The sequence below is a fragment of the Podarcis bocagei genome (genome assembly GCF_964188305.1).
Source record: "Podarcis bocagei genome assembly, chromosome: 8".
Lineage (NCBI taxonomy): Eukaryota > Metazoa > Chordata > Lepidosauria > Squamata > Lacertidae > Podarcis > Podarcis bocagei.
Genome location: NC_138133.1, coordinates 53,704,085 through 53,731,980, shown reverse-complemented (window position 1 = coordinate 53,731,980; position 27,896 = coordinate 53,704,085). Strand labels below are relative to the sequence as shown.

Below are 27,896 nucleotides of genomic sequence, written 5' to 3'. Positions count from 1 at the left end.
ATGTTGCTCATTTCCCCCCATGAATACTAATATTATTTCCTCGGCATTTATTTATTCCAGAATTAGTCCCCCTCCCCTCAGTACATCTTCCATCTCATACAACCTTCTTATATTAGAAATATCTTCTGTCTGTGAATCCTGACATTTTAAATTGGACCTATGCATTCAGTCGCTTCTGACCAGTTTTCTCCCTGATTTATTCTCCAGGCATGCAGCAAGCACATGTTGAAATGATTTCTACATGACAGAACATATTTGACCGATAGAGCTGGAATGACTACGGCAGATTGTATGCATATCTACTTGGAAATAAGCCCTATTAAGTTCCAAGAGTCTTACTCCCAGAGTGGAGTTCAAATCCCCACTCAACTATGAAACTCACTGGGTGACCTCGGGCCAGTCATTCACCCTCAGCCCAACCTACCTCACAGGATTGTTGTGTTGAAAGCATGGGGGGGGAGTGTATACCACCTCGAGCTCCTTGAGCTCTTTGGAGGAAAGTTGGGATAGCAATGTAATAAGTAAGGACTGTAACCTAATAGATATGCACTGTGATTTACAAAATACACATGATCTCAATCTGGGGTTAAGCAGCACAAACTCTAGACAAAATATGGGATTTACCTGCACATGTCACTGATCCAGCACAGGATTGGTTCAAGAAGCTTGTGAGACCAGAAGCAGCTTGCTAAGTGGGGCAGAGTTGCTACTGCTTACCAGGAGGGAGAGGGAGATTGGAGATGTTGGTGCAGCACAAACACACTGGAAGAGCCAATCAAGTGTTCCTACAGGTGTGTTTGCTCCATGACAACCTCCCTGCCATCTTGCCCCTCCCCATAAGCAATAGCAACCCACCTTTTGGGAAGGTAGCATAGAGTCTCCGCCCCACTCATTGAGCTGTTTCTGCATAAAACACGTATGTTTTAAATGTTTACCTACCAACTGACTGAAGAGCAGAAATCACAATGGGTACAATTTAAGTTTTTAAAGTCCCATTGGTTTTGATGGGAGAATTGTCAAACAAGTAATTTAGCTCTGTTCCACTAAAATCAGTGGGACCTATAACCACTTAACTGCTTAACTTTGGCTGGATAATAATGTTCATTGACAATAGTGGGGTCCCATATGAATATTCAGATTCTTTTCGAGGGAAAATACTCTGTGTACAATGGGAGAGATGTTTATGTGTGCACATTTGCTATGAATTAATTTTACCTCTCCTCTGCTGAAAGTGACTGGACCACTTTTTGAAGGATTAAGCCATCGTTTCCCAGAGTCTCCCCTGCCTCCTTGAATACAAATATAAGCCTCTCCAGTGGCATCAGCTTTCTTTTTGTCTCCGGTGTGTACATGGATGGAATATTCCACAACTGAAGTAAATAAATATATATATATATCTCACTCTAACGAAAGAAATCTTTGAAACTGTTTGTCACTGGCTATGAAGTAGGATTACCTGATTACTTACCAGGCTGCTCAGCTGTTGCAAAGTTTTATGGACAAGCCACTAGACATACATTATTAACTAAAGGAAGGGACAAATCTCATTTTAAAATTTTCTCTCTTATACTGTAAATATGCAGTTGTTCCAATATCTGGATGAAAAACCTGTTTTGTTGCCATTATTTCATTGACTGTATTGCTGTTTTTTTCTAATCAGTACCCAGTTTATAGAATCAGAGCCCATTCATTCTGGTTACCACAAAATCAAATGCTAGAATAAAAAGGCTGTGTCAGTCCTAAACCTTCCAACATATAGCAGGCCAGGCACAGAAAGTAACAGGGGAAATGTTATGAACCCCTTTACACATGTGGGAGCATCATTCAACTGCATTTTGCAAGATCAGAAATACATGCCAACGTAAATTCATGAAACTTATTCTGAGAGAGATCTGCTCATATATGTAATTGGTCACAGGGACCAACATGTATTTATTTCTTTTTATATCCCAACACTTTCTACCACCATGGAGCTCAAAGCTGCATATATGAAGTTTCTAGATAGTTTCACATCTAGACACTGACCAGATCCAGACCTTCTTAACTGCACCAAATCTATGGCTTGGGGATCTCCCTAGGATCCTAGCGAGGGAGACAAGATATGTGGGAGGTTAATGCTGTAAGCCCCTCCTTCCTATGCTCAAATTCCTATGCTCCTATTTGCAAATATGTGCAAATAAAACCATATATCCTAATGACACCACAGTCTCCATTTAGCTTCATTATACAGAAACCAAACCCTGGGAAAACATCTCTGGTGTCTCTCACCACTTGGGGATTGTGGTGCATGCAACAATATTCATGTGCTGTGTGCTTGTCTGACTTGAAGAGTCCTCATGCTCTGCATTCTTCCCTAAACAGTTTTCTTCTCTTTATAAAACGTCACTGACATATCTACACACGGACGCCTTAGTACTCTAAAGTGAGTTTGCTAATTAGCTGCTCTGGGGGGGAAATAACCTAATTAAATTTGCATAAAATATATGATTAACTTGCTCGTATGAAGCATCTCTGAAACCAAGAACAACCTGTTCTAACGAAAGGAGATAGTTGCTAGGGAAGTAGTAAGTTCCGCCCTTACTCTGTCCTCCCGAAATATATGGGTGCTGCCCACTCACCCTCTGTCTGTTTTCAGAGATTCTTCACACAAAAAACTTGAACAAACGTGATCAAGCTGATCTGAGCTGCAGTGTAAACTGCTCACAGATCCTGGAACCATTCCTGCAGAGCTTCTGTGGCATTTCTTCTAATCGTTCTTTCCAAATCAGCAGGGAAACACTAAAGATTGAATCAGTTGACTGGCTTTGAGGAAGAGGAGTCAGACCCTCCCAAGACCTCTGGGGCTGCTGTTACAGTAGAGCATTCCATGTTACCAAGCCCTTAGGACATGGGTGGAGCCAGGGGCAGGGAGGGACAGCTGTCCTTCCATATCAAAAAAAAATCAATAAAAATACATAGCAAACTGAGGTTCTCTCTCCCCCCCCCCCCAACAAAAGGCCAACTCCCCGCAAAAAATATCCTGGCTATGCCCATGCCTAATGACACCTCAGACTCAGCTATACAGCTGCAAATAAGTTTGTTGTAAATTGTAATATATAAATGTGACACTAGGTGGTGAAAGGGAGTTATAGCAAATTCAATTTATTTTTCAAAACATTTTTTTTAAAAAAAGCATGTTCATAGCTTTTCTTATATATGTATAGATTCCACCCTCACCTACTCTACCCCCGCATGTAATTCTTTATTATTAAATGTATACCCCACCCTTCCTCTGAAAGGGGCCCAGAGAAGAAAACCTTCCCCCATATATGACATCTTGATCTCTTCCTTTACTCTAGACACACACATCCTTTTATCCCCAGCCACCAGTTGATCTCAGTTGAGACATAACAATAAAAAAATGCTTAAACACCTAAAGCCATACCGCATAATAATCCTTAATCAACATAAAATCTCTAATGCTCAACGGCACAAGCCAGCCAAATACAGAATGATCTGCAACATGATCCTCATGAGTTAGAAAAAAGTGAGTTATTCTTTTTAAATTGGCACCAGGATTTGACTATTTGGAGAAGACCTCTTGTGAAGCTAGGCTATGGTGATGGTCTCACAATCCTGCGAAAGAGAAGAGGCAGAACTAATTCTTGCAGCCCATCTGTTTTCACAGCAAAGGCAGGAGGACAGGAAACGTCTGTACTTTGCTCTGGAAGACTCAAATGAGAATCTGTGCTTTACCTAGTCAATCTGCTCTAAACAGGCCTCCCATTCTGAAGTCTGATGGCATTGCAGAGCCGGCCTGCCCACGAGGCAGGGTGCAGCAACCGCCTCAGGTGGCAGAAGTAAAAGATGCAGTGCTCTGCCTGAACCACTGCTTCTGCCATCACCAGTGAGATGGAGGCATTCTGGCACATTGTTCTGCCACTGGGTCATTCCAGTGGCAGAAGGGGTGTGTGTGGTGGCAGCAGACATAGAAGGGCAGGAGGCAGCAAATCTCATTTCGGCTCAGGTGATGAAAAGGGGCAGGCCACCCCTGTGGCCTGGGATGCGGAAAGAAAGCAGAAGGACATTTTTTGGAGTCCCTGACTATTAAGTTTAAATGTTTAACACAGCATACACACAGAAATACCATTCTGAGAACTGTAATTTTCAAAACCCTTCTCTGTAGAATGCAGGATAATCTTGTACTCTAAGAGTGGAAGAAAATGGATAGCCAAACTTACAGACCACATTTCAATCATGGCTTTTTTAAACCTTTTGGGCGCAGTCACAGCAAGAGCCACATTTCCACTGGAACATTTTAGTGCAACACTCAAAATGTCATTTTTTAAAGAACTGTATTAAGCAGCTGTGGCAACTGCTGCCTTCTCCTCACCTTTCTGCTGTACTATAGCTAATGTAGCTAAAGTGGCTCCCTAATATGAACTGCTTTAAATATATGTAGCTGGCAAGGAGCTCATGTATAGGTGCTGAAAAGCACTCATCCAGCAAAGGACAGTCTCCCCTTGCCTTACACTCTCTCTGACTGTAGGATTTTTATGACACAGTTTTTAAAAATGGCTGGGCCAGCATATCACCTAACAGCAACTCTAGATTTGCATAACAAGGCTATTCTCCACTAGGGAACAGCAAGCTGGAAATGGTGTTCTTATCTGTAAGGTATAATATGCCTTAGGTAGGGGTTTTCCAACTTTTTGACCTTACCCTACCAGCACCCAACATCCACTACTTTATGCCCATCTTAAAAGTGAAAGCACGTGGAGATCTCAATGCCAGTTGTGTGTAGCAGCAGTGTGTTGCTCAGTGCAAAGATCTATGGAATTGATGGGTATGTATCTAACACTAGGATTAAAAGAAGACTAGGACAGTTCTGACCCCCTATGGACAGAGCTATTGGAACTGAAACAGTGGGATGATAGCCTGAGATTCCCAAATCAGGTTGGGATAACTGGGAGGCTGGAATTAAGAAAAAATAGTGTTGGGCTGTGTTCATACTCCCATTTACTGACCCCCACCCCCTTAAAAACCTACAACAACATTACTGTTTGATGCATCATTTCTTGAACCAGCTTAACACCAATTCAAGTCATTAGGTAAAGGTAAAGGGACCCCTGACCATTAGGTCCAGTCGTGACCAACTCTGGTCTGGTTGCAGTGCTTTATTGGCCAAGGGAGCCAACGTACAGCTTCCGGGTCATGTGGCCAGTATGACTAAGCTGCTTCTGGTGAACCAGAGCAGCACACGGAAATGCCGTTTACCTTCCCGCCGGAGCGGTACCTATTTATCTATTTGCACTTTGACGTGCTTTCGAACTGCTAGGTTGGCAGGAGCTGGGACTGAGCAACGGGAGCTCACCCCGTTGTGGGGATTCTAATTGCCAACCTTCTGATCAGCAAGTCCTAGGCTCTGTGGTTTAACCCACAGCGCCACCCACATCCCTATTCAAGTCATTAAACTGGTCCTAATCTGTCTCTAGCCAAGGTGTGAACACCTTGACTTAGGTTAAAGACATTCACACCCCGTCAATACCCCCTGGTGTGTACACAGTCAGATGAATCAGGCACTAATGAAACTGGGCATGTGAATTGTAGTTGTTTAACCAACTAGAACTCATTTGATTAAACAATTAACTAATTGGTTAAAGACTGCATAATTTAAATTGGGGAGTGACAACAGTGAGTTATATCCAACATAGCACCATGTGAGCATTCTGTCACCGGCACAGAGAAGGCCCTACTGCTGCTTTTGGCAACTGATCTTATCTAAGTCTGTCTATTGTTATACCAAATCTTTTCATACAGCTGCTCTTTAGTGTGATTCCTTCTCTTTTCAACTTGAGCCGCATATAATGACGTTCCCATTAGATTGCACCCTTGGCAACTAGAAATGTATGATTTCCCGTTATAAAAGCAAAAGGTCTGCTACCTGTCATTTATCAGGGGGAAGGCAGATAATGTGATGCTCAATAGTTCTGATTCCATGCACGCATGCTGGAGCACACATTTCAGAAGATTTACATGCACAAAATATTAAAAGGCACACTGTAAATCCAGTGCCAAATTTCAGTGGTTGTCTTCATCAGCTCATTTATTTGCAACTGGGTGCGAGGAAGCAAAACATAAAAATAGTGGCAAAGGACTTGAAATTTGTCTCCAGGTCTTGCTCACTTTTGAGGGATTTATGATTAAATTCCAACCCCAACTTCTCCTGTCACATTTATTTTTGACTGACAGCAAGAAAGCTGGAGGCTTGGTTTCTGTATCCCAGTGTAGTACGGAATAAATGGAAACTTTGGCCCCATCTGCACTGCACATTTAAAGCAGCATCGTGTCAGTTTAAACAGTCATGGCTTCCGCCAAAAAATCCTGGAACTTTAGTTTAGGGTGCTGAGAATTGTTAGGAGATCCCTAGTTCCTTCACAGAGCTGCAGTTACCAGAGTGGTTTAACAGTCAATCCCTTTCCCCCAGGGAACTCTGGGGATTGTTGCTTTCTGAGGGAAATCGGGGTCCCCTAACAACACTTAGCACCCTTAACAAACTACAGATTCCAGGATTCTTTGGTGGAAGCCTTGACTGTTTAAATTGGCATGATGCTGCTTTAAATATACAATGCAGACGAGGCCTTTATTTCAATCTAAGTTACTGCTGGGTTTACATTCCCTTAGCCCCCAGCATAGACCTCCATCCCCCCCTCTCTTTTTATTTAAAATATATATGTTCATGGTAAAGCATTTCAAAATGGAGGAAATCTGGAATTTGCATAGGCACAAGAGAAAAAGGCCAGGAGAAACAGCCTAGTGTGGCTTACGATTTCAGATCTAAGCACATGCATAGCACAATAAAAACATGTGTCCACTCAGAAAGTCCCACTGAATTCAATGAGGTTTATTTCAAGGTTGGCATGTAAGAACTGTAGACTTAGTAGAAGTCAGTCTCACAAAACTTGATGGGATTTACTTCTGAGTAATATGTTTAGGATCACTCTGTAAAACTGATTATGGAAAACACCACGAGAAGGAAGAATAAGTAAGATTGATGACAGATGGTACATTAAGTACAGATGGGGGGGAGGGTAATAAAAAAAGTGCTTGATTCATTTCAAAACTTTTCCTACAGCTCCTGTTATAAGCCTCAGCTATTCATATCGAGTAATACATAATAAAAAGGGATGAATTTAGATATTGTGACATTTCATGAAGTCATTCTTTAATAAGTCTGAGGTATATGTATAGAAAGGATTGTATCATGATTGAAGTAAGGATTTTAAAGGCCAATTTTGCATTGAAATGTGAGAGACGCTGGCACATGAGAGACGTATTGCTAATAATGATGGGCACCAAGAAAAGATATTCTGGTTAACTGTACTTAGCTTATTTTCAATGAAACAGAATATCAGCAGAAATTAGTGTGGAAAGAAAGATGGTTATTTTAAATGACATCTTTCCCCCACTGAGCTGTGCCTTTCCTAATTTGGTTGGGGGTGGGGGTCTTCTTTATGTCTTTCCCCCTATCATTGTTGAAAAAATTATGCCATGCTCCCATTAAAACAGACCTACACTCAAGAAAACCTAGCATTTTGTAACAGTTTATTTCTTTCTATTCTACTACAGTATATTTATTTTCTCACATTTATACTCCACTTTTCCTCTAAGGTGCTGTGCATGGTTTCCCACTCTCTCCATTTTATTGTCACAACGACCCTGTGAGGTGGATTAAGGCTGAGAGATTATGGCTTTGCCCAAGGTCACTCTGCAAGCTTCATGCCTGAGCAGGGATTTAAACTGTGGTCTCTCAGGCCCTAGTCCAACACTCTAACCACTATGCTGCAACTCTTCATTGTAATACAGAGAAAACAAAGGAAGCAGGGAGAAGCATGGTGAGCAAAAAGCAAGTGTCTTTGTATGACCATTACTTCAAGGATATTATGCCATTATTTAAATGGTGGTATTCTAGACTCTAGAGTAAAAGATAGTTCTGTGCTTGATGTAAAAGCAGATCAACATATCATTTGAAAAACAAACAAACTTAAATTGGAATAAATATTGGAAAGTTTGCTTTTGAGATATGAAGCCAGGTCTCTCAATAATTTGGGCAATTAAGTGGTACAGGCATGTAGGGGAGGAGATTATTTTTGTGTTTGTATTGTTTTTATAAAAGTGGAAAACCCAATAAAAATTTTATAAAAAAAATAATAATTCATTCCAGAGGTCCGTTCTTAACCTGAAACTGTTCTTAACCTGAAGCACCACTTTAGCTAATGGGGCCTCCCGCTGCTGCCGTGCCACTGGAGCACGATTTCTGTTCTCATCCTGAAGCAAAGTTCTTAACCTGAAGCACTATTTCTGGGTTAGTGGAGTCTGTAACCTGAAGCGTATGTAACCTGAAGCATCTGTAACCTGAGGTACCTCTGTATTAAATAATATCAACTACACTGCAAACATTTTAATTTATAGTATGGAAATTTAATTCAGTCGGTGGCCCCAGGTTCTTTGTCAAAGAACTACTGCAGTCCACTTCGTCTGAGAGGTTGGACCGTCCTGTCCTAGAACATGTGCAAAGGATTGCAGCATTTGCTTTGGCTGTAACCCCATGCATACACACAGTGGCATTTATTTCCTTGTGAACAGGCATAGGATTGTTCTCCTAGTTCCATATAGCAGACTATTTTTGGAGATGAAAGAATAGATGCTCTGAAAAAAGCACTTCCAACCGTCACTTTAGAATAAGGTCAAAATCATTCTCTTGGAAGGTTGCACCAACAACAGCTGCACAGGGGCATCCAAGGTCTTCAGCCTTTGTAATAAAAAAAGAGCAGATTTCTCTTACCAGGTAAGGGATCCTGATCGGGACACAATGCTGGCAGTTCAACACATGTCTCTTCATTGGGTTTGAACCAACAGTCAAAATTTAGCCACATCTCTTGGTTGGTGCCTGTATGTTTCATATGCAGCATGGCTAAATGCCAAGACTCCTTCAGCAGAGCATGTGGACCAGATACTTGAATTTTGTAAAGGGAGCCAATGTTTGCCAGTTCAGCCTATGTGAAAGGGAAAACAAACAATAACCAAAACTTGCCTTTTGTATCAGCATAAACTAATTACTTGCCTGTCAGCTGTGTTTGAGGTCTTAATGGTTTCAACCACTAAGGGCACAGCAAAACCTCCCCCTACTGCCAGAGCTTTGAGGAGCAGTGAGGCCACCACCACATCCACCCACAGTCCTGCTCCTCATGGTGGCTGTGTGGAAAGTGGGGGCAGGACAATCAGGCCCAGATTGGGCCTCATGGCATTGTCCAATGACAGTGAGGCCAGCACAAGATCCAATGGATCCCAGCTCAGGCCTTCCCTGTGTCCAGAACACAGTTTCAGGGCTTCCTCCAGGTAGCGGTTGGTTGGGTGCCCTGATGTCAACAGTCCCATGTGTTTCATAGGTGGAAGGGGGAGTGCTGTAACACTTAGGTGTGGCTGGAACCATTGGCAGTGGCTGGAAGGAAGCTAGCAAAGCCAGCAGAGCTAAGTGGAGAGACATTTCCACTTAGTTCAACCCTCCACCTCCCAGCCCAGCCTAACACTGTGTATGGGTTGCTTTGCTCTATAAGAGCAACACATCAACATCATAGTACAAATAGGATTTTAAAATAATTATCAACCTTTAAAATAATTATAAAAGTCCTGGTTAATCTTTCTATTCACAATATTGTTACAAATATTGGGTGCCACCCTCACTCTCTGCTGAGTGGTAGCAAGATTCCAGGGCGTTCCAGGCACTCACAGGGTGTCAGTTTCTTTGGAGAATTGAGACATGGCAGAGACTGTCGTAGCTTTAAGAAATATGGTTTATTCACCTATTTATACCTTCAGGCTGCACAGAGGGAATGCAGATCTTACAGCATGGTCATTTCAAGACATGCTTGTCCCCCACAGCAGTGCAGCCCTGGAGTCAAATGGATTTCTTCAGCCAGCCTTCAGCCAACCTACCCAAGATGGATCTCTGTCTTTGTTCTCTCCCTTCTTCCCAGAAAAACTTGCTAAAAACATTCTTTTCCTGTCACCTCAAACACACACACCCCATCACCTTGGCAACCGCTGTCTGTCCTGGCCCAATAATTCCTTTTCAGTCAGGCCATCAACACCTTTTGTCATGTTAATGCATCTATCCCAGGCGAGGGAGGCCCTGGCTTTGAAAGGAAGCTTAGCCTGTATTTTTCCAATGGCTGGCAATCTTCCCTACAATACTCCAAAGTAATCAAAATCCTACCATTTTTTAATTTCTAGGGTTTAGGTGGGTCCCCCCAAATCTATAACAATATTATTCACATGTACTGCTGTGAACAGACGATGAGATTTCCATCTGAATTAGATAAACAATAGAAAACTGAGAGTCCCTTCGTGCATCACGTTTTTTACACCTCCTAAGATGTTTTTGCATTCCGCTGAAAAATATACAGCATAATTTCAACAAGCACATATTTGCAAATAAATACTGGTATCACACATGCACAAGGAAAGGAACTCAAGAGTTGGCTTCAGCAATACCCCGCCGTATATACATATAACGTGTGGGAGAAAAAGCTTTATCTTTGCCTTTATGTTCTTTTGTGCGATTCTAAACAATGTTTTCATTTTATCTTAACACCAGGAAAATTAAAAGCTATTGATCCTTTGATTTATAATCTACCATTTAGACCCCTGTAAACAAGGCACTTTGCCTTGCTGTTTTTATGAGAGGCAATCTAGCTGCACTGATGTTAGCAAGGATTCAAGTACTATTTTCATTCCTATCAGTCTTTTATGGAAGAAACATCTTTCCAGGGTGAACAGTAAGTAAATTAGCTGAGATCAGCAGGGTCAATGTCAGCCCCCAACATACCTGAGCAATTGCTATCTCAATGGGCCCATCACTGTCCTAGCCAGACAGCACCAGACAGCTAGGTCTAACCACCATTTAAATTTCCCACGATGCTCCCAACAGGGCATCATTCTGGGGTGCTGTGAGAAATTAGTAGGGTGACTAGATCCAGCTGCTTGAATTGCTGCTGCTCCACTTGCTGCCAGCTAAGGCTTTCCAAGGCCCTTTCAAACCTGGAGGGAAGTTCACTAAAGAAAAAGCTGAGGACACGTATTGGCAATTCATCAGTGAATAGTGCTTGGCATGTGTGCAAATGTGTCCCAGGTTGTGAAAAGTAAGTATAGTTTCACTTAAAAGGTGTCATTGTTTCTTCCAGTGGCACATTACTGCCCCTGCAAAATTGCTGAGATCATGGTGGCAGTGGAATGGGAAGGGCTCCCAAAAGGGATTGTTTCAAGATTTGACAGTTGCCAGTTTGTTTCCAGACCCAATTCAAGGCGCTCATGTTAGCGTTTAAAGCCCTAAACAAGTCAGATTCCAAGTACCTGAAAGACCGTTCCCTTCCCTAGAGGCTTCCTCAGGTGCTAAGATCTGTGAAGGTTGCCCTCTTGGTTGTTCTACTGCCTGCAGAAGGTTGAGAGTGATAGCCCAAGAGGTGGCATTCTCAGCAGCAGCCCCTAAGATGGGAAACTGGCACCTTCACTATACAGCTTTTGACAAATGTTTTGGATACTTGAGATATATATATCCTTGTTGTTTTTAATTTTAAGTTGTTTTAAGATGCTTTTGATACTGTGTAATATTGTATTTTAATATAAATGTTGTGTTTGAATTACTGCAGCCCACTCTGGGACATAAGGGTAAACAGTGGGTAATAAATAGTAGTAGTAGTAGTAGTAGTAGTAGTAGTAATACATAGAATGAGTTCACTGATCTTTGGGTCATCTTACAGCTTTAAAATGGCACACACATGTACACATGGTATAGCCCCCAAATCATCTACTCTAAGCAATGTCTTTAGCCTTTGTATTTTTGTTTCTTGTAAAAAAAGAAAAAGAAAAAAGGAATACTTAATTACTTTGATTTCTGTTGCTGTTCCTGAAAACTGATGTGACAGCTTTTTGTGGTCTTGGTCTCCATAGAAAATGAAAGTCAAGTTTACAGGTTCAGTTTCAGTGTTCATATCAGACCCAATGATATCCATTATCCATAAACCGGAGGACTTTTTGTTGATTTGAGGATCTTTTGCGCAAGAGATCAGTTTTTTACCTTAAAAGGGAGTAATGACAAAATCAATAATTGGATATAATTGGATCCAGTTTGGGTGGTAAACAAAAGGTGTGATAACTCACTTTAAGTTCTACTTATTTCAACTGTATTTTATATGTATATGTATTTAACTTTTAAAACTTCAGCAACTCTGCCCCCTCCAAAAAGCTCAACAACCCTACTTACATGTACTTACGATTGGCTAAATTTTACCCCAGTGCTATGTTGCTTTGCTACAACCATGACAACAGTAGTATTGCACCTATAGAGTTGCTCTTTAATAATTTAATACCCTCATAATTTTAAATCACAGATATAGAGTCCTTTTAAACTAGTACCATTTGGGTTTCATTGTCCATTCTGAAGTTAATTATTAAGCAACAGACAGCATCCTTCAGAGTCCTAATTAATTGTTCTCATAGAAAACACCAATGCTCTGCAAATTCCACTATATCATCCACAAATACTCTTTAGCGTGAGAGACAATGACAGGTGAAGATAGCAAATGGCTTCAACAAAATACTCTTGCAATCAGGCCATAAATAGGAACATGCTGTGTGATAGTGACAAGTGAACATATAATAAAGCCTAATCTGCTCAAGATCCTAGCACAGCAGGGTTGAATATTTGGTTTCTGTCTGCTATATTTGTACCATTAACCCTGCAGTAATAATATCTATTAATGTATTTTTGTTGTTCCCCGCAGGAGGGTTCCTGTGACTTTAACAGTTGCAAGAGGCAGGAAATCAACAGGTGATACTTTTCTTGGCTCAGGCACATAGCTGTGGGATGAAATGTCACCCACTTAATTTGTTAATGAGACAAGAGCATCACCCTTTGGTTCTGTAGTCCCAGGGCAACTGGTAGTTGGATGTAAGCATTCTTTTTGGCAGGGAGGTCAAAGCATGGAGCCAGACTGAGCTCCCCTTTGATGCCATTCTGTTCTAGGAGGCAAGGCGAGCAGCCTCTTAACAAAAGCCCTTACTTTGCCCATGGAAGAGATCAGATTTTGCATGTAACCTTTCCCCTTAAAAATCCAAATGCTTATTTTTTATTTGGTCATTTTGAGAAATCATCATTATAACTGGGCAACTAATAAATCTTATATAGATAGATTTATATGGTTCCAGATTCAAAAGTTCACAAGCTGCAGACTGTGGGATACTAGTTAATAATGTATTTTGTCTACCAATACTGTCAGCTATTAAATTTCACTGTATTGTATATTTAAAATACTTTCTGCGAGAAACAAAATACCATTGCATGGCAGCTATTAGATGGTGCAATATAAAAAAATGCTTTTCTGTGCCAGTTATCAAATACAGTGGTTTTCAAACACAGTTCTGACTGGTGGACAAGTATCTAAAAAAACCCGCTTGTCTAGGACAGTTGATCTTCATTTTCAATGTGCAACCATACCAGAAGATCCAGTGTGTTTGAACCAGTGGCGTAGCGTGGGGGGTGCAGGGGGGGGCGGCCGCACCGGGCGCAACATCTGGGGGTTAGGGTTAGGGGGCGTAAATCCACGGGTTAGGGGGCGCAAATCCACGGGTTAGGGGGCGCAAATTACTTGCCTTGCCCCGGGTGCTGACAACCCACGCTACGCCACTGGTTTGAACAATCCTCTCTGTTTGCCCTGTGTAATGGCAGACCCCAAAGTGTTCCAAGTGAAATGAATATATGCTTTAGGGCGTCCCTGAATTTTCTGCAACACTCATTGTTATAGGAAGTGCTATTGAAGACATAAACTCTGCTGTTTCAGTTCTTTAAAATGATAATAAGAATAGCTACAAATCACCGGCAAAAAGCAACTGTCAGCTATCAAACTGAAACATGGTGAAGACAGAAGGAACTTATAGAACAACCTACCTATTGTTTCAATCTCACACACAGTGTCACAGATTCCCAGGTGAGTATCAAGCCAATTCCAACATGGGAAGACCCATTCTTTATCTGAGTTCTCAGACTTCTTAATTGTTACCATCTTCAAGTATATTCCGGCTCCATATCCTTCTCCATCATGTCCTATAACTACCTTTTTCAAATGGCCCAAGGCAACCGCCTCCACTAAGAAGGAATCCACCTGAAGAAGAGCTACTTTTTAATTTACAAATATTAAGTAATCAAGTCTAGACATAACAGTTTTGGGTGTGTGTGGAATTTGTATAGAGAACAAGATCTGGATGTCATGCCTGACTATTGAATCTTTAAGCACTTCAAGTTATTTTCCAGATTGAGGCACATTGACTACTTAGTGAATACCATTTAACAATTACAATAAACTCCATCATGTTTCTCATACTCAGGAAATTACCCATCCCCAACATGGTCCCTTCCAGATCTTGTTGGGCTGCAGCTTCCAAAATCTCTGACCACTGGCCTTGCTGACTAGAACTGATGTAGTTAGCTGCATTCTTAGTTCCCTCACCATTTTGCTATATTTTCATATCTATATCTATATCTATATCTATATCTATATCTATATCTATATCTATATCTATATCTATATCTATATCTATATCTATATCTATATCTATATCTATATCTATATCTATATCTATATCTATCTTCTTGGCTCCTCTGTGTTTCAGTTCAGGACAGTTAAAAATAAAAGTTCCAGAGAGAGTAAGGCTACTGTCTCTCTTCTCCTGCAGCCCTATTTTAGGATACTTCAGCTGACTATTTTTTTTAAAAGAAGAGTCCCTTGCTGGCTGGGACACACCATTGCTATGCAATATCACTCATCCAATGCTTATCCAATCCAATTATAATAAAGGAGGGGGAAAGAACTGAGATTTCTCCCCATCTCTCAGCAGCTAGTCTTTCTTCAAGCGACAAATCTACTTGCTACCACTATGTAGCAAAGTGATAACTATACAATGTAATTGTAATATTCTGTTGCATTTGGAAAATGTATAGGAGAATAAAATGAAACTGGAAACTGGGTAGTTACATGTAAACAATGAGGTTCATAATATTTACAAACCACTTTGTAATCAGGTGCTTTGTACCTTCTCCATTTCATTGCATTAAATGAGGGTTTGGGTGTTATTGTTTCTTGCTATGTTACCTTATTCCTTGTAAACTGTTCTCCTGCAGTGAAAGAACGTTGCAGTTTCCTGATACCTGTGTCACCTCTATCGCCATAAAGAATTACGTAAAGGTTTGCAAAGGTTTCTGCTCCCCATAAATCTCCAGTGTGTACAGAAACAACATATTTATGCACTGAGAAAAAGGAAAAATAGGAGAACAGCATTCGATAATACACTATTGCTTCAAAACTACAAAATTACACACAGAGAGACATTGTATTTCAGTGCTGCCACAACAAAGTAAAATATCCAAATAAAGTAAATATAATTGATATCTACTGGTATTCAGAGATCTACTGCCTTTTTTACTAGAATATATAGCAATCATGATTATATATAGCCAATATGGCATGGCATGGATTGGATCAGGCACAAAAGCAGATTGAGGAATAGACACATGAAGGCTTAAGGTTCTTAAGGGGACAGCTAGCTGAACTTAACTGTTCCAGGAACGAAAAGCCAAAGTGACAAAACCAGCCTATTTAACAAGTGAACCTGAACTAAATGCCCCCATGTCAGTGACACAATGTGGAGTAGGTGAGAAAACTGTCCCACCAATGCCAAAATTCCAACTCAGTGACCAACAAGTCAGACTATGAACTAGGGATGTGGGCAGGTGCCACCTATAAAGGAGAAAAGAGGCATAGCCAGAGCTTAAATAAGATCCACTGTCCTACCCCCTCAGGCCACAACTATGTCCCACAGCCCAATATATCAGACTGCTAAGAAAAAGGAAAATAGTTTTTTGGATAGGTGATAGAATAAGTGGGTAAGGGGTTTGAGGGTCTTAGAAGGAGAATAAGTTAAAGCTGTCTTCATATTTTAAACATAACCAAGAGTCAAATTCTGCAGCTTGCTCCCAAACCAGGAAATATAAGTCTTCACAACATTTCTATTTATAATTGCACCCGGTAACTTAATTAATTACAGCCCATACATTTTACTTGTGTTTGCACTTGAAAATGTAGGTAGCATTATGAGAAATAAAGCAATCCTTTTAAAAAATTATTATTACACAAGGAAATCATTCCTAATAATCACTTCAGCCATTCAAGTTCGTGTAAGTGAAAGAATCCAGTGCTCCATCTTACAAAAATGAATTTCCATTACTCCCAATTATGTGCTTTATCTTTTGCCAGTATAATTCTAACTCTTTGGTTTGCACACAAAGTTGTGCATGGAGTATAACAATGGCCAAGCAGTTTCTCATTTAATTAAGAGGGATTTGAGTACTTGTGAAGCATTGCTTCAGATGCACAGTAATTTTCAAGCACTGAGAAATTTAACAAAATACTTAGTTTTGCTGCACTGATTTCTTTCAAATGTTAGTTCACCTTGTTCCTGTCTTCTCTGCTATTTTTACCTGGTAAAGGCTTCTGGTTCTCAGTCACTGCAGGGAATTCTTTCACCAGCTCTTGGTGTTCTCGGCTAAGAGAAAACCAGCAGTTACAGTCAAAGTTCACTTCTTGATTAGTGTGCAGCTCTTCCATCTGAAAAGACTTCAAATGCCAACCCTCAAAGTCTGGCAAATCATCACAGCTGACCCGAATCTTATACACATCTCCAACATCTCCAGATTCAATCTGCAGTGAAGAAAAATGGAAGAGCAGGTTACCTGAACAGAAGGAGGGAGGACACAATATAGATTTTTACAAGGTGGAGAAGATGCCTCACTATATTGAAAGCATGGTATGGTCTGAAGGCATATGAAGCCAACCACTTATGGAACGCTTTCCCCATTGAGATCAGGAAGGCACCAATTATGGGGCTTTTTTCTGCCATCAGTTAAATACATGTTTGTTTATGCAGGCTTTCCCTGACCACCAGTACCATGGAATCATAGAACTGTAGAGTTGGAAGAGACCCAAAAGGCCATCTAGTCCAAATCTCTGCAATGCAGGAATTACAGATAAAGATAAAGAATCACTGGCAGTCCCTCACGTCATGCTGCCTTAGGTGTTTCAATGCATGATAGATACCATTTCCTTTCCCCAGTGAAGTTAGGTTTTGTGCTTAATCATGAAGTATGTGAAGACTAAGGCTATATTTGCGCATTGCATTTTTAGGACAATGTTAAACTCTTTTAGTATATTAAACTCAAACTTTTTTGTTTTATATTATTTAATCAATATTTGTTACTCATAGTGGACATTACAGTCTCCCTGTGTTATTGACGGATTGGATGCTGGAACTGAAGGTTCTGTCATGACTTTGCTACTTCAATTGTGATGGTCATTTTTGTTGCTACTGCTGCCGATAGTTAAAAGGTCAAGAAAATCAATGTAATGTCTTTCGCTGCTCACCTCCTCCCTGGATTTTTTCAATTTATGTAGGCAGAGAAAGAATTGATGGTGAATAATGCCACGATGAGAATACAGATATAGATAAGGAAAAATCATTCCCAATTACTTTCATCCTCCCCTGTATCAACATAGACAAGGCAGAAAGAACCACTCCCTTTTTGCAGCACTATCACTTTTTTTGTTCATCCATATATATTTTTCACTTACCCATATACCAGAATCATACAGTGGTGGAATCTACACACATATAAAAAACGCTGTGAAAATTCTTTTTTTAAAAAAGATTTGAAAAATATCTTGAATTTACCATAGCTCACCAACGCCATTTAGTGCCACGTTTGTATATTGAACTTTACAACACACTTTAAATGCTTTATTTGTCACTGTATAGCTGAGTCCCATGTAACTCTGCTAGAGTACAGTGCTTCAGTTCACAGTAAGGGAATCACACATTGGAATGCTTCCTCTTAAAACTGAAAAAATCCTCTGCACATAGAAGATGTGCATGCAAGATGCGTGTGTTGTAACCATGGGGCATTTAAATGAGTTAGTCAGTGACTGCATATTTATACTCTTTAGAAAAGCAGTGAATGCCTTGTGGCAGGAAAGCTTGCCATACATTTCACTGAAGCGGTTCATTCAATGTTCTTCAGGTTGGCCTGTTTATTACAAATCCATCCTGATTCGTCTGCACAAAGCTTACACGCTAGTTAGACTAGGCCTAGCTTTTATTGAGCTATTGTTTTGTTTATAGAAGGAGCGGGGAACCTCTGGCCTGCAGACCAATCTTGGGCTGCCAAGGGCTCCAATTTGGAAAGCCAGTCCACTTCCCCAAAACCATGTCCACCAGTGACATCAGCTGATGGGTGGCAGAACAGGGTTTAATCCTGCATTGTCTGCCCTGCCCTGCTCCCAGCAGCAAACAGGACTGCCCAGCCTAGGCAGTAGGATTTAATCTTCTCTCATCTGCTGATGAGTGGAGATTTGGAGAGAGATCAGAGTGAGACTTTAAATCTCAGGGATTTAAAGGGAAAGCAGCAAGCTTAATGCATTTTGCAATATTTGCATTTATTTACAACTATGCAAATTGAGCATAAGGTGGAGGTTGATAGCATTAACACTCCAACAGATGCTGCTCCCCCACTAAGTTTCTAGGGTGGCAACTAACTCCATAAGATTTTTCCAGAGTGCAACTCAACCTTCTGTGCAACTCTGTCAGTTGCAGTCTCTGTTACCATCTGCACCTGATGACACCATTCCCCACAGAAAAAGAGGGACTGCCTGAGGAAGATGTGCCCCCAACAATTCTCCAACCATTAGCTCCTATGGAAGCAAATTGCTTGCACTTGGAGAACTGTTTTACATAATAAACTAAACCTGTCTGCCAAGTTTGATCACTCAGGCAATCCCTCTGTCATCCCCAGACCCCAATCTTACAGGCAGTGGGGAGAATCCTGGAAAAGTCCTTTAGTCCGAACACAGTCCAACAACTAAGGAATAGGATTGATTATCCCACAAAATGTCTTGGGCCTCATATTGAGATGATACCAATGTCTTTAAGGACTGTGGTGTAACACAGTAAATGCCTCCCTAGTTCCCCTGCTACACTGGTTACCCAGGCCTGTTGCTAAAATACAGAAATTCAAATGACATGCAGTGGATATAAAACAAGGGAGGAAATTCATTGCACTAAGCACCTTAAAAAGATCCCATAATAGTATAATACCAATTTCCATTATGTTGGTTTATTCTATTCTACTAAGAATGTTTTTCCTACTTTCTATTAGCTGAAAAATTATCTCCCAATAAGATTTCCAATGAACAAGAATCCATATTTTGCCCTCCTGAACCTAGACAACAATCTTAAAGTTTTCTCAGGTTTGCTGGGATATGCCTCATGCAAACTTTCCTGCCAGAGTACCAGACAAAAATTTGCACTTGGGGCTTGGCCGTCAGGAAGCCATAGATATCCATGAATTTGCAAGACTACCATGATGTCAGTCATTTTTCTCTGGCTCCTATTGATAGTTTGATAGCAATACATTTGATTAGTTTGACTGGCTATTGCATCATCAAAAATTGCTATATGAACTAAAGCTCAAACAGCCCAAACTTAGATGGCAGATTTTATGAAATTGGGAGTGCATCTAAATTTCACACCATGTGGATTAGTCACTTCTAATGCCACATCAGCCATTTTGCATACATGGTCAGGATGGATAAAGGGAGGTAAAAAGGTGGGTTATTTTTCAGTCTTTCAGGGCATAGAGTACGAATGAGTAGATTAGGAACTCTGATCTCCAATTGTATTCCAGACCAGCAAATCTAAATCTAACATATTTTTGTTCCAATTAACCTGAATAGGCTGGCAGATACATTATTAGAAACAATTGCAGCTACCGCCTCTTCTAGGAACACCTTTCTGCAGTTCATCTGATCTTTGTTGTGGCCAGAGGTGAGGAAGTGGGTCTGTGGCTAGCATTCAGCAGCACCTTCTGAGTCTATGATACAATCATCTCCTTTTACGTGCCCCCACTCCACAAAAAAATATTAGTCCACAATTACTTTCTCTCTACTCTGTTCTTCCACTTGGGTGTTTTTAAGTCAGTTAAAAGTAGCTGCACTTTGTTGTTTTGTTGTTTTGATTTACTTGGCTCCTGAGGATAAAGTTGTATGTTTCCGTTTCTCTGTCAGTCTGTTATTTGATCTGCTCTTGAGATCCTAATAAACTCTTTTATCCCTTTGATTCCCATTAGCCCCAAATTAACGTAATGTAGCTTTTAAAGTCAAGCCAAGCAAATAGATTGTTTAAAAAACTCTAACATGATCTCTTTGAACTAATCAGAGTTCGATCCAATTTTTCAGTGCTCCACATGAGCTCTGTTTGTAGTTGTGCCAGACAACAAATCCTCATCATGTTCTAACTGCCCTCTTCCTCTGAACAAGTCTCCAGGCTGGTTGTCATAATTATGTCGACTATCCATTAACCTGAGGAGGCTTCATGTTTACATCTTGAGCATAGCGAACAGCACCACCTCCATTTAGCTCAGCTTCACAGCCTGAGCATACATTCCCAATAAATTCAAGGGAGGTTACATTTCAGCAACTGTGCCTAGTATTGGCAGCATGCACTATAAAGAAATATCCATGAAACCAGAATGTTTGCATTTACTAATAAAACTGTTCCAGGACACCTTCATGACTGCTATGTGTCGCATTAACATGGCAACAGTCCTCATAAGCACTGGTTACATAATGAGCCGCTGTCTGGAATTGCTTCTGGTTTTTTCCCACTGAAATAACAAAACTTGAAAGCTAGTGTGCTAGAAAAGGCCACTGTGGGCGGAAAAGGCAGGGTTGCATCTCTCATTGAAAAAAAGCAAGATTCTAAGTGACATGGAAAACACAGAATGGTGTCTTGAAATCTTATAGCTTTATATTTTCATAGCTGGGGTGTTCTTTTCCTGAACCAAGTTGACATCTTTGGCTACCTCGCAATATGCGCAAGTTGCCCCATTTCACCCCACTCCTACTAACCACACTCTCCATCTCCAAGTATTTTGGAGTATTACATTCATACGTTGCTTGCTCTTCCCTCCAGGTAGTGCAGGGTTGCATCCATGGCTATTCCCCTGCACTAATTTTTCCCCACACAGCTTGTTGTTGTTTATTCATTTAGTTGTGTCTGACTCTTTGTGACCCCATGGACCAGAGCACGCCAGGCACTCCTGTCTTCCACTGCCTCCTGCAGCTTGGTCAAACTCATGTTAGCAGCTTCAAGAACACTGTCCAACCATCTCGTCCTCTGTCGTCCCCTTCTCCTTGTGCCCTCCATCTTTCCCAACATCAGGGTCTTTTCCAGGGAGTCTTCTCTTCTCATGAGGTAGCCAAAGTATTGGAGCCTCAGCTTCAGGATCTGTCCTTCCAGTGAGCACCCAGGGCTGATTTCCTTAAGAATGGATAGGTTTGTTCTTCTAGCAGTCCATGGGATTCTCAAGAGTCTCCTCCAGCACCATAATTCAAAAGCATCAGTTCTTCGGCAATCAGCCTTCTTTATGGTCCAGCCCTCACTTTCCCTGATAGAAAGGCTTTATTGAAAGATAGTGACTGGCGTAACAGGCATCCAGTGAGCTTCATCACTGAGTTGAGATTTAAAACTACATCTCCCCAGTACAAATCCACCACTCTTACCATAAAACTATGCTTTTTTTCAGCTAGAACTCACTGGAACTCGGTTCCAGCACCTCTCACGTGAGCGCCATTGCCATTATAAGAGAACAAGGGAAGCATTCATGGTGAGTTCTGGCACCTCTTTTTCTAGAAAAATAGCACTGCTCTTCACTGTCAGGGAACACTTCATATCAGCAAAATGCAAGACCTCATTGCCCAAAGTGGAGAACTGTCAAACTCATAGATGAGAGTGTGCAAAAGCTTCATGTTCATGCGGAGATCTGTGTATGCATTCAAGGTTCCTATGAGCACTTAAGCTGCTGGATTGGTGCCAAATATATGTTCAAACTTAAGCAAATCAACACCCACATACTCATGGAAATAATTAGAAATCAAATTTATGGATCAAAATGAGGCCTGCCATTTTTGAGAAGCTGACTCTGTATAAACAGTACTACGGTATATTATTTGTATGTAAATCCTGACTAAGTGCTATCGTACTGAATCCAGATCTTTGTTGTTCTTCTGCTCCTGCATATTGCTTTGCTGAATTTGCAGTCTTCTGTTAATTGCAACATCACACAGCCATTCCCATGGCAACCAGTTTTGCTGCCACAAATGGGAATAGGTGAACTCACGCAACAAAAGCCTATGATCATTCAAACAGCCTCAGCAATAAGGTATAAAGAGGGCAACCAAGCCTTGATGTTGCTTAAATGGTTTGGAATAGAATGGCATCTCAACATTTTCAGCCGCAGCTATTGCTCTTAAATTTCAGACTGGTTTTGTGAGCTGTCAAGATACTTGAGCTGCACAGCCAGGGGTAGCTCTAGAAAAAAATATTTAGGGAGGAGGGGAGAGACATGAAAATGCAAGGTACAGTATAAGGGAGGGGGGCAAAATCTCTGTATTGCACATGCAAGATTAACATGTAGAAAGCTTGTTTGCTTATTAGCGGTTGCAATTGTTCTCATGGAGCTGTGTCAGCATGGGGAGGGGTGGGGCAGAGAAAAATAATCAGGAAGGTCACATTCCCATGTGTGTGATCATCTATTTTAAAAAAGAAACAAAAACAAATTTGTGCACAAAGAATATTGGCCAGCATTACTGGATTTGCAAAGATTTTATGCAAATAATCACAAAGAAAAAAAAAACGTACTCATGTTATCCTGCTGTTCTCTGGCAAAGTAATGTAGCACACTACTGAAGAGCATGAGCTCTCAGCTATGAAATTCCACATTCTTAGCTCAACTGTGAACACAACTGGGAAAGGGGTCGGGATAGGCAAGCCCTTACCTCTCATGCCTCTCCTCCCAATTTGTAATATGGAGATAAAATATGGGCTAGATGACTTTTGGGGTTCCTTCCAACTCTGCAGTTGATCCAGTTGCCTGGTGATGCTCAAAGTTCGGGGCCCATGGCAGGTATCACTATTGGGCCCTGGCAGGTGCCCAAGGATACTAGGGACAGATGCCAGCCCTGATTCTGCAGTTTACTAAAATATGTGCTTGCTTAGAATGCTACAGAATTACTAAAGTATGTGCTTAGTTAGAATGCTACAGAAACACAAACTATGCTACTATTTGTCAACTGTAACACAAGTCATTTAGGAACCAGATGCAGTAGGATCCCACTATGTTGAATGTTGCACATTCATGCTCTACCATGACTGAGGGCAAAACAATTACAAAGTGTCTGAAAAACTAGCTTTTCCAACAGCCTATTGCTCTATTATTGAAATGAGGCATTCTCCCCAACAGACCCCTGCTGTAATAGATTCCACTCTGAGTATGCTAGAAAGGTCAGATGGGACTTGAATTAAATTGCTTCACTGTTTGAAAATCTACCAGCAAAGGTAACAAGCCAGACTATGTTTTCTACTCCAGTGCCCCCAATATGAGGCTATGCAAGGAAGGACTCTTGGTGAAGCAGTCAATCAAAAATAATAAGAAAAAATGTGTCAGGCTTCAGCAGGGGAAGAGATGCACAGGTATTTGGGGAAGAGCTGTAGCTCAATGAAAGAGCATCTGCTTTGCATGCAGAAGGTCCCAGGTTCAATCCCCACATCTCCAGGTAGGTCTGGAAACCACTCCTGCCTGAAACCCCGGAGAGCTAATAACAGTCAGTGTAGACAATATTGAGCTAGATGGACCAATTAGGTTTGACTTAATATAAAACAACTTCCTATGTTCCTATTCAGCAATTGGGCAAGGAAGCCACCAATAGTGAACATAGCAAAAGTACTCTGAGCAATAATCCCTAGACACAGGTTGTGGGCAATATTCCTGCAGTGCAGGGGGTGGGACAAGAGGACCCTGGGGTCCCTTCCAATTCTACAATTCTATGAGTCTATGATTCTATGTCACATTCCCCTCTTCTCCAAGGAGCGGGGAAGTTTGTTTCCTGCCTCCCCTCCCTCCCTCCTATGTAAGCTCAGCACATGTATGAGGCTGGAGCTCCCAAGCCCAGACTCCATGTTTGAAGATACTTTTTGTATTTTGTAACCAAGAATATCTTATCCGTGTTGTTTCTGCTGTAGCATTGAACAATGCATGGGCAAGTAAAGTATTTACGCTTACTTAAGTTTGTGGTCTATTCACTCTGAGAGGGGTAGAGGTGGAGGAGCTCAATCGTAAATGCTTAATACAGTGTGGGAGAGAAGAATCTAACTGTGAACAGTTGTGACACAAAATCAAATAGATAGTGGCTCTTCTTCTGAGCTACAACCCAATACAATACAATAGAAGTTAAATGCCCCTAAATGGGAAACTAAAAGGATGGCTCCCAGACCCAGCCATCCAGCACTAATAAAATGAGAATAAAGAGAGACCCAGGGCAGACATCAGGACACCCTTGTGGGGCCCTAGTAACTGCCCAGGAATGTCATGGCCTAACACTGGGCCAGCTGTCACCAATTTGCCTATGTTCTGTAAAGTGTCAATTTATTTCTTCTGGAAATGCATAGAACCTACCTTTCCCGACCATAGGCTGAGCACAGTCTTTCAATAGATACTTCTATGATTCTCATTGTTTCTGACTTTGGGTATGTGTTGCATTCCATATTGGCTGCATCCAGCTTACAGATTGTAAAAGAACAGGGAAAATATATCGAGAAAAACTAAACCACAAATCAAGCCATCTTTGTAAATAAGAGATGGCATTTGCTACAGTCATAATAGGATTCCAAATATATCCTTTGGCTAGAGCAAGATGCCACTGCAATCTCTGTGCTGTGCTGTAGCTGCAACTTACAAGGAATTCATCAGTTGCTCCTGGTTGAAAGGGCATATCTCCCAAGCTTTGGGAAGAAAGGAGAAGATTGTCACTTTTGCCCTTTGAGCCGTAAATCACAAGGGTTCTTTTACACTCCCGTGACAGTGGGGAATCTTGAGCGGTCTTTACCAGCACTCTCCACTGACCTGTGGAATAAAGGTAAACAAACAATCAAAACAAAATTGTATTTTATAAGACTGAGGAAGAACTATCAAGGGTTTCTTGCTATTTTTGTGACTAAAATGAATTTCAGCAGTGCTGTATATAAGGAAAGGACTTTTGAAGTCAAGAACTCACACATTCACTGCAGTGATTTGTGGGTTTTTTTGCAGAAAATAATAATTGCCAGTATTCATGGCTTGATAAAAGTGCTTAGAGTGCCAGCACAAAACAGCTGCCACAAGCAGCAAAAAAGGGGGTGAAGATGCTCTGTACCATCACAAAAAAGCTCTGATTCACTAAGATTGTGTCAATGGCAAGGCAACACAAGATCAGGCTATGAGATGTTGGAGACCAGTGTATTATACAACTGCATTTTAGGCAAAGAGTAACTGCATGTTAGGCAGCTCTGTGACATTTTCAAGTAAGTTAATTTATGAAATAGCTACAACATCATTTGTCAACTTCATTTTCTGTCCCCCACCCCCAATTATGGTTTTTCTTAACAAGCTTAACATTAGTTAACAGCAATAAAAAATCTAACACTATTCTAGGCTGCATCCATAGAAGTATAGTGTCCAGATGAAGGGAAGTAATAGTACTGTTCTATTCTGCATTAGTCAGACCACACCTAGAATACTGTGTTTAGTTCTAGGCAACACAGTTTAAGAAGGATATTGACATATTATGCCAATAAAGGATGAATGAATAAATACTGACAAGCTGGAATGTGTGCAGAGTAGGACAACCAAGATGATCATAGGACTGGAAATCAAGCCTTATGAGGAAGGGTTGAGGGAGCTGGGTATGTTTAGCCTTTAAAAAAAGGAGATTGAGAGGAGATATGATAGCCATCTTCAGATATCTAAAGAGCTGTCATGTGGAAGATGGAGGAAACTTGTTTTCTCCTGCTCTGGAGGCTAGGACCCAAATCAATGGCTTCAAGTTACAAGAAAGGAGATTCTGATCAGGAAGGACTTTCTGACAGCAAGAGCTGTTTGACAGTGGAATGGACTCCATTGGAAGGTTGTGGACTTTCCTTTCTTGGAGGTTTTTAAGCTGAAGTTGGATGGTCATCTGTCATGGATGCTTCAGTTGAGATTCCTTTGTTGCAGGGGGTTGGACTAGATGACACTTGGGGTACCAGTGAACTTTACGCAATTCCATGATTCTTCCCCATTTTCCCATTTTTTAAATTCCCACTCCCACACATTTTCTCCTTTGCATGTGCTGTCCTGGCTCATTCCCCTCCACCATACACAACACTGCTCTATCACCAGTGGAGAGCTAACAGTTATGCAGATCACAGGAGCAAGCCTCATCAAGGGAAGAGAATCAGCAATTATAGAATGGAAGAGTCAGATCTGCTGAGTCAGACATAGTTTTCCATGCTATCCTGCTCTAATTGATCCCTTCAATCAGTCAGGATCTGGTGCAGGTGTCCCCTGGCACAGATAAGGCATCATACCATATTCTGTAGAGGGTGGCATGGGGTGGGTTTCCCACAGGCAATCACAGTGAGAGCCTTCCATAGCTGCTTGTGGCAGCAAAGGATCAATTCCTAAACATTTGAATTAATTTCTGCTTGTTTTAACTCCCCTCACTAAAGCCCTTTGCTGTAACAGACACTTTGCTTCTCCTCTCATGTCATTTTATATTTAGTTGTTGACATGGATGAGGGAGATCAGAACTGCTACTACTACATTGATGGTGCTCTGTCATCTTTTTAATTAGTAATGTAGCAGCAGGAGAATAAAGGGAGGTGCAGCTCCCAGAGCAAAAGTGATTACATGATCTGGCAAAGCAAGAGGGTGAACAACAAACCCACCTTGGGGTGATAATGAGGGTTCATGACAGATTAGCACTGAGAAAGACAGTAAATGAGGGAAATAATAATTAAAAAAGGCTGGATACTGCTCTTCTTTTCTTTGATGGCATTCCTACTTCATGCCAGGAAATTTTAATGCAAAATGCTTTCCATTTCTAATAGAAAACCCAACTTTGCATTTCACCTAGCTGACAATCTTTTGTTAAAGCTCAATGTGTTTTACAAGTTGAATCGAGGCAATCAGAAGCACAGGCAGAGACCATTTTAGGTCTCCATCCATATTTCTATGAATACTAACAAGAAAACACAAGTTGGTCCGTGTAGCAGCCAGCACTCCATCAGATGATGCTAGATCCTTAAAAGTAACAATGAAGCCATATCAAATTAGCAAAATAGGTCAGGATGGATAGATTGGTCCATGTCAGTCTTGCATGTGATCATTCATAAAACATCAACTGCATTCCTTTTCTGCATTTATCTGTGAATCTTTTATCTGTATGAAAATTCTTGTTTAAATATGGATCTACATATAATTTTATATTAAAAATACACATTTAAGTATTTGTTTTAGCTCAATGTGCATTTTCCTAAAAAAAATATTATCCTAATACAGTATAGGCTTTTTAAAAAATGATCTTGGTACATATTTTTAGCTGAGAACTGTATTACAAAACTTTGAGAAGTTACATCCCAATTGGTGTATTAGTGCAGGAGGTGAAAATTAGTCTACTTAAAAATATGGACTGAATGAAACATCCCTCTATCCCTCGTAATACCAACAGACCAGCATGGACTGCCATCACCGATATGAAATAATATGTTGAAACAGAGCATGAGCAGCAGGAAAAACTGGTGACCAAGCAAGAGAGACTGTTACTGGGGCAACAGCAATAAGCAGGTGAAAAAGCAGAAATTTGACAGACTGTCTGGAGAAGCTCAATGGACTTGGTGGTGTA

General features: G+C 40.9%; 1 protein-coding gene across 1 annotated transcript in view; it reads right to left on the bottom strand.

The window, feature by feature from the left end:
- LOC308593623 (lipoxygenase homology domain-containing protein 1-like) overlaps positions 1-27,896 on the bottom strand; it is a 181,184-nt gene that overhangs the window by 46,804 nt on the left and 106,484 nt on the right. Inside the window, exons 32-38 of the mRNA XM_081206073.1 lie at positions 24,933-25,099; positions 16,571-16,790; positions 15,186-15,340; positions 13,985-14,198; positions 11,925-12,115; positions 8,825-9,035; positions 1,216-1,370 (exon numbers count right to left, since the gene is read on the bottom strand). Of these exons, the coding sequence (XP_081062199.1) occupies positions 1,216-1,370; positions 8,825-9,035; positions 11,925-12,115; positions 13,985-14,198; positions 15,186-15,340; positions 16,571-16,790; positions 24,933-25,099 (1,313 nt within the window). The remainder of the gene's footprint in view (positions 1-1,215; positions 1,371-8,824; positions 9,036-11,924; positions 12,116-13,984; positions 14,199-15,185; positions 15,341-16,570; positions 16,791-24,932; positions 25,100-27,896) is intronic.